The 10,995-nt window shown below is 41.0% G+C and overlaps 1 protein-coding gene across 1 annotated transcript; it reads left to right on the forward strand.

Moving 5' to 3' along the window:
* Positions 1 to 9,106: 9,106 nt before the first annotated feature.
* LOC122648370 (serine/threonine-protein kinase MPS1-like) lies at positions 9,107 to 10,973 on the forward strand (the record flags this gene model as incomplete). The annotated part of the gene is made up of 3 exons (XM_043841596.1): positions 9,107 to 9,269; positions 9,436 to 9,816; positions 9,938 to 10,973. Coding segments are annotated over exons 1-3 (1,580 nt in total), but the record flags the coding sequence as incomplete, so codon positions are not given.
* Positions 10,974 to 10,995: the final 22 nt, after the last annotated feature.

A 10,995-nucleotide genomic window follows, 5' to 3' on the forward strand; every position in this document is an offset into this window, starting at 1 on the left:
GATGGGTTGTCCACTGGGATGTATGCGTCACAGCCCAGCCGTTGGATGACCCCTAGGCACTCCCTGTGCGCTGGGCTCCCTGTTGAGGAGCTCGATCCCCTTAATATTGCCGTGAACCCTTGGATTGGAATACCAACAGCCGCTCTCTACGAGACGTACCATACAATCTCAAAAACAAAAACAGGACCTTATAAGATTATCTGAAAAGAGAAAAGGTTGAGCATACCGACGCCCACTGTGCATATCTCTCTCTCCTTTCCATCTTTGAAATGACCCCTTCCTCTCTTGTTTGATACCCCATCACACTCCCACATTAGTGTCGTTTGCTTGTTTACTATACACGGGCGATGTGACTATCCCTCTCCCATCGAAATTAAGTTTTGACTTTATTAGATTACACACACAATCAAGTTACATAAAGAGTAGGGGATCATTGCAAGGTCGCATGGCCCATTTCCAACCCAGGGCCAATGAGAGCATGGACGGGTTCATAAACATGGGTGGGTTTTTCATATTTCATAGGGGCAGGGACGTCATTTCACCCCTTTTTGTGTTTGGGTAGACGCCATGTGACCCCTTGCCAGGATCTTTTTCCTAACATAATGGGAAAATTACACAGACACCCCCTAAAAGTATCCAATACCTCATAAACTTGCCAAACTTGGTCAAAATGTCACAGACACCCCTAACGTTAAGCAGGGTTAACCCCCTAAGATAAAATGTCGATTTTACCCTCTTAGTTATTTAAATAAAAAATAGGTAAATGACACTTAAGGTACCATCTTCTTCCCTGTTCAGACCATTGGAGAGCCACAACGGAGTAGACTAAGTTGAAATTAACATCAGGGTTACCCCCCCTAAGATAAAATGTCGATTTTACCCTCTTAATTATTTAAATAAAAAATAGATAAATGACACTTAAGATACCATCTTCCTCCCTGTTCAGACCATTGGAGAGCCACAACGGAGTAGACTAACTTGAAATAAATTCATAAAAATAGGGGAAATAGGGGGTGTCTGTGATAGTTTGACCAAGTTTGGTAAATTTATGAGATATTGGATACTTTTAGGGGGTGTCTGTGAAATTTTCCCTAAAATAAATAAAGATCAATATTACAAAATAGGAAAGTATTCTCCAAGCCAGTGGTTTGAAAACTAAGACTACATTTGGTTGCATTACGCTGGAGTGATTCAGTTGACTTCTATTCTCTAGGATCAATTTGGGAGTGAAATTACATTTGACAACTTCAATTCAATCTTATGCTCTCATACATGAAACTAATTACCAAAAAAAATACATCAAACTCATCATCCAAATATTGATTTGGGAACAACGTTTGAAGAGTCTTCAAAAAAATATTGATCTACAAATGTTCCCAAACGACTTTAGAAGCTAGATCAAAACATCATTGAAAAACTTATTGATCCCAATAAACCCGACCTCTACCTTCATGAAAGATTCATCTCTCTTTCTCTAGTCGCATATCCCCTTCATCTTCTTTCCTTTTGGCTTCACCTTCATATGTGGTTTCAATTTTCATTTCCGGAGAATGTAAACAGATTTCAACAATCATAAATATTCTACGAAATCAATCACATATAGAATTTGAGAGTCGTTTATATTGTTGCATAGAATCTTGGAAGATTTGATTGTCATCATTAAATTAGACTCTACCAAAGTCTTTGAGGTTGCTTACTATTGGTCAAATCCATTCCAAGAATGTTGGTCATTTCCATTCCAAGAATGAAGGCCTCAAATTCTGCATAGTAGTTTGATTGAACATCCAACAAGCTGGAGAAGCACCATAAGTGAACGTTGGTCGAATTTTGAAATTAAGGGTGTCAAAATAAAACCGCAACCGTGAAACCGTTTAATAAATGGTTTGGTTATGGTTTTACAATTGAGTCCTTTTAGTTAAACGGTTTGAACTGAATCGAACCGTTTAACACTCTTACGTGTACATAAATGTGCCAAAAGCAAATAGAAACCGTTACTGAACCGAACCGTTTAAAACCGAAACCGTGGAACCGTTTAATAAATGATTCGGTTATGGTTTCAAAGTTGAGACCGTTTAGTTAAACGATTTAAACCGAAACCGTGAACCCGTTTAATAAAGGGTTCGGTTATGATTTTAAAATTGAGACCACTTAGTTAAACATTTGAACAGAACCGAACCGATTAATACCCTTAATCAAAAAATTATACTAGCATCAACTCTATTTGGACTACCCAACGAGCATCCATCGATATTAGGCTTATAAAATGCTCAAGTGATTTGCACCAAAACACTTCCAAGATGGTTGGGGCTTTTGGAAGTCTATACGAAATTCCAAAAACCCTGAAGTTTAAGCTTGTTAATGATTTTGGCAAACAATTAATTCATTATAGCCACAACTTCTCTCATGCCATTCACACTATTTGCTTAGTAAGAAAGTGTGGAGACTTAAAATTTTCTTCATATCCACTACAATTTCAAACTTGCCACTCAAAAATCTATAATTTTAGAAAAGTTCAACCTTGCCTTCCACTATGACATGGCATCCATGATAGAGTGGTGATGTGGCAAAACTAGACCAAAAAAACTGCCAAACCAACTCCACACTTCATGTGAGAAAATGCAAAATAGCAAAAAAAATATGGTGCAATGGTTTACATTCAAGGTGGAAAAATATGTTTTCTTTAGAATATGGGAGATATCAGTTAGCTCTACAATAGAGTGGTTGCCCACCCAATGGTCCCTCCACAAGTTAATGTTTTTACCATCCCTGACAACCATCTCTAATGATCAGAGACCAGACTCCATACTTTTCTACTCCAGGCTAGATAGAGAAGGCACTATATGTAGTTTATCCTTGGAGTGCCATTCCTTTTTAAATACTTTGCTTGTAGGAAGGAATAAAAAATTGATTGATCAAGCTTGAGTGACCAACTCAACCTCAACAACATGGCTTCATTTGTATCACGCATATGTCTAACATGAAGCCCACCTTCGGATTCGGGTCTTCTGTAGCACGACACAGTGTGTAGCGCATCATCCGATGGCCCTGTGTGCTCGGGCATGCAGTCCAACACACAATCAGGGTGTTAGGTTGCGTGCCCAAGTACACAGGGCCGATGGATGTGCACTACTACACACTGTGTCGTGCTACAGAAGAGCCCAATGCCCCACCTTCCTCAATTGGTTTGTAGAGAGTGCTCCATTTGACTGTGATTGCTTTATATGCATTTTACTTTCTTAATTGAAATCTAGAGATGCCCTCATCTACTCTCTCTCTCGGGTCTTCTATGTCCATAAATGACATAAATTTTGATTTATTTAAAAATTAATAATAAAGCACAACTTGACCTAATTACAAGGTTGGACTCGCTAGAGTCACTAGGTTTCCAACTATGTTTTTTTAATTATAAATTTGTTTATTTAGCTTTTTTCATTTATTTATTTATTATTCTTTTGTTTAATTAATTAATTAATTGTTTAATAATTTTAATCTTTTGTTGTTTTAGTAGTGACTTTAACTAATTATAATCCATTACATTTTATTCACGTAGTTAATTTTTATTTATTTATTAACGAAATGATTTTATTTCTATAAATGGCACAATTAGGTTTTAATTCAAAAGGGTTCCTATTATTTTATGTGAAGTGTGATAAACCATAAATACTCGGGGCCAACCCCGACCCGCCATGTGGTGTGGCACGAAGAGAGGACAACTCGGACATGGCTACATCAAGACTCCTCCGCTAGACCCAAGAGAAAGAGACCCAGTAGGTCACTCAAGGACCAAGGTCATCACCCAAGTCGGCAACGACATCACCACCCAGATTTACATCATCCTACTAGCAAAGGGATCTTATCCCAAAGGAGATGAACCTCATCTACGCACGACCCTCAAGGATCTTATCCAATACGCGAGGGAAGCACATGCCCATCTACTAGGGAACACCTTCCATATCCGGACTCTACCTCCCATGCTACATCTGTGCCCGGACCCTGACCCGAACTCCGAATATATGTAGGTTTGGAACCCAATGGATCCTGGGTCTTACCCGCTAGCAACCCGTGGTGCACCAACCCGATAATCATTTTTGAAGGAGAATCTCCCGTGATGTCATACTTATCGATCCGGAGGCAACTACTAGACCTGTGTAACTGTTCCATACACCTGATGATGGGCAAGCTAAGGTACAGACCTTGCTTAACCAAAACAGGATTAAAATTCATTATAAATGTTTAAACTGGGATTAATGACCACAAATGGTGCAAGGACAATGCCCTTGGCAGCACAGACCTTGGTGGGGCCCAGGTGCAAAAACAGCAGGGATTTACCTACTGGTCTATTGGATCAACCAGTACTGCAGTACTGCTCAAAATCCATATCAGATGCGTGGGCCCCAATGTTTAGCACCCCGGCTCACCTCCCCGTGCCTAAAATGACTTGTGGGGTTATTATCCTAGCATTGTGATCATGTGGGGACCATTTGAAGCCAATTGCATTTTAGAATGAATTCTAAAAATGCATTCTCCATAGAAACTGTTTTAGGCAAACAACCCTTAGTGGCTGGGCTTATATATAAGCCAGCCTTGGACCAAAAACCCTCCCTTGCCTAATTCGTTGAAGAGAAAGAAGAGAAGGAGAAGGAGAAGGCTTGGAAATCCTCTTTGAGCTTGGAACCAGCAAGGTAAGCCCCAAACCCAGCTGTTCCCTACTGTATCTTCCATTTTCCATGGCTGTAACCCTGTTTCTTTCCCTGTTGTTGGCTGTCCAGCCATGTTTCCATGAGTTCTATAATAAAAATCATGATTTGCTAACCTTTGATGCATGAATCCTGCATGCATATGAAAATCTGCCATGCTTGGCCTATTATCTATCATTTTTCTTAAAGATTATATGATGTGCCTACAGATTTCAGACTTAGTTGCTCAATTGCCAAGCCATATGGCATGCTTAGATCATGAGAATAAGTGTTCGACATGCTTATTTTAGATGCATGATGATATTTGGCTCTGTTCTCTGAAACAAAATTATTTTAGCATAGTTGTAACCTGCTTTCAGCTATTTTCTTGCATATAAAGCCATGTATGTTGTCCATAATAGCCCAGAACTCCAAACCTCCATGCATGTTTGATTTATCACTATGTATACGTTAGATGTCATGCATGGAACCCTACCGTAACCCCTAATCATCCATGCATGCTGTTGATCCAAAGATTTAAGCCAAAACAGCTTAAACCTTTAAATTTATTGACTGAACTGCACTGGTCCATTGCTACTGGTCCATCGGATGGACCAGTACCAATCGACCAGTACTGTAAATTGAAACCTGTGTTACCCCAGGCTTACCCTTAGATCTGTGATGCCCTACAAAGAGTCCCATATGGAATCTCAGCTGAAAATAGTGCACTGCCCCTCTGTTTTAAGCCAATCTGGTGTCTTGGGACAGATCTCGGGCAACCAAACTCATATCTGGCATGGAGCTATGACCCAAACCACTATTAGAACTAATGTAGTATCATCTAATACCCCTGGTGTGAACCCCTTTCAATTCTGTGGCTGAAACCCCCATTGGTCCATTGGATGGACCAGTACCAATCAACCACTGTAGGATATTGAAGCCGGTGTTGTCTCAGACCTACCCCAAGGTCAGGAACATTTCTTTAGAGCCCATGGTATGAATCCCAATGCAAAACACATCTTTCCAGCCCTGTTCCTACATTTGGAGCAATGGGTTGATTGCCACTGGTCCATTGAATAGACCAGCCCAATCAACCAGTGAAAACCACTGATGCAGGGCTTGACCCTAACCTCTATAGTCACTGGGAATAGTTCTTGGGCCCCTATGGGTCCAAAAACCATAAACCCCTATTGATTTTTGGCCACATCAACCTACTGGTCCAGTGCCACTGGTCCATTGAACAGACCAGTGCCAATCGACCACTGCTGCTGTCATGGAAGTTTTGAGTCCTGCTTTAGGATTGACCAAGGACACCCCTGGTTACGTAGGACAATTTAGTGTGTATTAATGTAATTTTTCTATTTATTTACCTAGGCTTTGATTGTCCGCCCGGCAACGCGTTTCCGTGCACTCTTGCATATCAGCAATCTTTGGATCCGACAGATTACAGCCAAGGTGAGTGGATATCGGATCATTCATGTAGGTGTGACCTTGTGAATATATCGAAGATAACAAAGTTACCTTTATTACTATTATCTGTGCTATATTATTATTTAAATTGCTTTCGGATATTGGAATTACTGACGTAATTGTGGACTATGGTTGTGAACATGTTGATTAATTATCTGATGAATCAAATGCATACTATGTGATTGTTAGTTTAGATGTCGTAATAGACGGCTTGAAAATGAAAGGCATGGTGGGCCGTAGTATGGGCTACGGGAGCACCGTGCATTTTATACTGGAAATGAGGTTTGTGGTAGCCCGTATAATGGGATACGGTCGACACCAGTAAACTCATACTTATTATGTTGATCATTGGGCTAGGTGAACATACCCTTATGCTATAGCCCTTCCCAACAGGGGTGAATGTGTTGGGTAATCATGGCCTCCTGAACAGCTGAGGACAGCAGAAGCCGGGTCAGGTTGACGTGGTTAACTTGGGGTCTGCCAAGGGAGGGAGTCGGTGCTCCCGGACCAGCGCGGGTTCCACTCGCAATGATTGTGGTAGCAACCGAAGATCGATAAGGGAGCGACGGAGGTTGTTGCCCGAGTCATTGCAAGTAGCATATACTTAGTGACTTAGCTGTGATGTTAGGTGGACTAGAGTAATAAAATTGAACCCAGCATGTAGATTGATGATTGTAATGGTTGTACCTGCTTGCATGATCTTTTATTCACTTGCTGGGCTCGGTGGAGCTCACCCCTCGTGGATTGTTTCTTTTAGATGATTTTGTAGGTGGACATCTCCCTGAGTGGAAGGATCATTACGAACAATTTGGTGATGGTGATCGTAACTATTCTGGTGTGGACCCCTACGGAGGTGATCCCTCTGATGCGGGTGCACAAGATTAGGTTGGAGGAGCTTATCTGATGGCGGCTATCCTTTTTTTTTTTATGTTCATAGAACATTCTTTTTGTGGATAGCCGATTGGCGCTTTTCTTTTGTATAGCTTACAATGCAGCTTTTATATATTTTGTTTTATGATGCTGGGCTATGAAAAGGCCATGTATGTAGTTGTTATGAGGTACAGTAGGTGCGAACCTCTATTCGACATTGTAATTATGGTTATACTGTGGGTTGTGAGCTACTATTGAACACTGTACTTTTGGTGGCTCTTCTATGTAAATATAACGCTTAGCTTCCGTTGCACTCTATTTCCAATTTTATATTGTAAATGTGGTGTGTGTCTGTTGAGTGGTGTTTGCTTCCGGATCCTGGAGTTTCGGCGGATGTGGTTTGATATCCGGGTTACCCGCCAGACCAGCCTAGAGGGTGGTTCGGGGTGTGACATCCCAAGAGGAGGTGATCCACTATGTGATGGACTCTACTACCAAGGAGACTATCACCAACTACCTAGACTCTCCACCGCCATACCCAGGTATTCTACCCCATTAACCCATATTGAATTCCAACAATTCATTTGTTGCTCATAGAGATCTAACTTAGGCATCAGAGAGTCCTCGGCCGGAACCACACCGGTTCTCCCTTGTCTCTAACGTTCTTTTGCAGGTTGCTGCACCCGAAGGACCACCCGACAATTTCTTGACGCAACAAAATGTTTAGCAATGGAAAGACTGGTTAACAACAGGTGGATTTTGTGTGTTTAAGGGTAAATGGTCCGGTTCGGTTCGATTTTGTGTGTTTGAGGGTAAAAATCGAAACGGACCGTTTAACTAAACAGCATCATAATCAAAACCTGGACCGTTTGGTAAACAGTTTTTAACGATTTCGGTTAAACAGTTGTATACGGTCTTAGATAGTTTCAGTTAAACAATTACTTAATAGTTTAAGCTAATCGGTTTATTTGGATTAAACGGTTACTTAAAGGTTTTCGACCTAAATGGTTTAGACGGTCTAGTTATAGTCAGTTTTAATTGGATTAAACGGTTACTTAAAGGTTTTCGACCTAAATGGTTTAGACGGTCTAGTTATAATCAGTTTTAATTGGATTAACGGTCTAATAACCGAACCAATTAAATAACAGTTTTATTTTTTAAACCTTAACCGGACCATTTATTAAACGGTCTGTTGGTTTCAGTTTAAAAGATTTGGTTTTGACACCCTTACCTGTAGTACAAGTGTATCTCGAGAGAGGTCTATATGGACAAAAAAGCCCTTGTACCCACACTACCATGTGGCAAGAAATTGTGGGTTCATTAATTTACCTTCACCAACCTTCATCATATTTTTCTATATCTAAAAAAGGTTGGATACGTCAATGGCTTGTTGCTATGCCCAACATGAGTTTCTCTCTCTCCCACACCCTATGGAAATGACCCCTTACCCTTCCCATCCCACCCTCTCCATTGGGCACGGGCATTGCTAGCTCGAGGAAAGCCAGGAGCATGCCCAACCCTCTCCCTTTCTATACCTCTCACTTTTCTTCAATGACAGATATACCCTCATACTTTTTACCAAAAAATTATTACCTTCTTACTAAGATCATGAGATAGCATCCTTTACCACCATTAGATATTGTCACATATGCTCAATCATCATGTAAGTTATCAATTTTAAAGATTCTATTTCTACCAAAAAAATAAATAAATAAAAAATAAATTTTAAAGATTCCAAAGAAGTGGGTTGTAGTCAGGGTCTACAGCATTACTATTGGACCTTGAGAGTTTACTATATAAAAACGATCTAGGAAATAAAGTAATTCCAAAATAAAATGACAAACAGCGCCAATGTGCCGTTCAAACTTCAAACGTCTCTCTCTCTCTCTCCGATCTCGTCTGTCCACTCTCCAGTCTCCACACCTCCATCCATGAATCCATTCCGTCACCGACTAAATCAACTCACACCCTCTTCATGGTTCAAAGCCCTGAACTTCCCCATCTGAATCTCTGATTCTTTTTCATCTCTGTTTGTTTCTTTCACTTTCTTCTCTTCCTTTATTCCTCCGAGATGCCGTTGAGATCCTGTCATGGACAGGGAGGCTAACCTTCAAGCCCCACCTGCAACATCCCAGAATCCCTCTCGCCTCTCTCGCCCCTTCTCTTCATCCTCATCATATAACTCTTCTTCCTCTTCAACCCCAGATTTAGTTAGGCATGTACAAGCCGCCCTCAAGCGTCACAGGCCTCTCAGTAAGTCACTTTACCTTCTGGGTTTTCCAATTACTAGTAATTCAGTTTCTTTACTCGCTTGATTGAAAAAGTATGGCTTAAGTTCTTGTTATTCATAAATTGTAACAAAATTTTGAAATTTAGGGTTCTTTTGGTGTGGTGTTCTTGCCTTGTATGGATTTTTCAGGTACAATGCAGTCTGAAAGTCTTCGACCAAGGCGTGTACTGGTCCCCCAGAGAGAACCATCAAAGGGCTCTGAGAAGTCTCAAGTTGCAGTGTCGTTGACACAGGCTAATGCAGCGTGTGAATTGATTAATCAGAGGGAGAGTGTTGTTACAGTTGCTGGAGAGGTTCCTGATGATTCGTCAATTACTCCTCCTCTTGTTTTGGGTACTAGTACGAAAATTCATGACCAGAACTCGAAGCCTTTCTCCGTAAAGGGAGAAAAATCAAAACCTGATCTTGATGCTAATCGCCGGAATGATGATGCAGTTTCTTCTTCGTGTGTAGTATCTCAACACCTTCCAGCGGTTGATGGTCTGAAGGGCAGCAATGTGGACTCCCAGAGTGAGTAGCCCTCTTCTTGCAAGTTGGAAATACTAACGCATACAATTCAATTAATATGGTTAATGAATCTTAAGCAGATTTTGTTGCGGCATGTCTTGTCCCTATGGTTCTGTTTATGCAGGGGCCGATGAACGAATGGCCACTATTGGGGACAACTTGTCATCTCATTTGAGTTCTCTTGCATTGACAGAAATGGAATGCGATGGGAGCAATCGGGTGGATACATCTTCTGTTAATGATCACGGCCTGAAGCCTCGAGATTTTCAGCAACCAGAAATCTTAGACATCAGTTTTAGGTCAGATGGTGGAATCTCTTCATTGATGGTAAAAAGAAATGCTCTGTACCAGGATCAACAACATCAATTGATGACATTTATTGGAAAGGACATTAGCTACCCCATGACTCAATCTTCAGTTGTAGGTTCAACATGCGCAACCACAACATCAGTCCATTCATCATCTGCACCAATGCTGAATTCGGCCACCTACAGCTCTTGTCATCGAGATAGTGGTTCTCACATGGACATAGAACCTTTGGAAGAGTTCAAGGTGAAGCCACAACCTATAGCTCAAGGAAATGCCGTGCAGCCATGTTCTACATTTCAGTGTAACAGTGGGATGGTAGCAGAACAGACAGCTAATCTGAGCCAAGCATCTGTCTCTGCTTTTCATACTTCATTGGTAGTTAATGATCATGGCCTGTTAAAAGGTCAGCAAGACTGTAATGTGAAGGAAGATGAGCAGCCACATGATGCCCATGTTGGCCATGGAAAGGGTTCTCAGTTTGATGATAAACCAACCAAAGGGAAGGAGTTCCAAGGTGATGGTCCTGACGTAATATCTCAGGTTTCATTAACAAGAAACTCATCTACAAATGTGAAATTGGAGCCTTCCAAATCAGAAAAACCAGAAAAACCAGAAAAACCAGAAAAGGCTGTTAGTGGAAAAGGGGCATCAGTTCGTAAAAAGAATTATGATGCTGATTTATTCTTTAAAGTTAATGGAAAACTCTACCAAAAGCTTGGCAAGATAGGAAGTGGCGGAAGCAGTGAGGTCTACAAAGTCATTTCATCTGACTGTACAATCTATGCCCTTAAGAGGATCAAGCTTAAAGGCCGTGATTATTCCACTGCATATGGGTTTTGCCAGGAGATTGAGTACCTAAACAAGTTGAAGGGA

The sequence above is a fragment of the Telopea speciosissima genome, unplaced genomic scaffold (assembly GCF_018873765.1).
Source record: "Telopea speciosissima isolate NSW1024214 ecotype Mountain lineage unplaced genomic scaffold, Tspe_v1 Tspe_v1.0886, whole genome shotgun sequence".
Classification (NCBI taxonomy): Eukaryota; Viridiplantae; Streptophyta; class Magnoliopsida; order Proteales; family Proteaceae; genus Telopea; species Telopea speciosissima.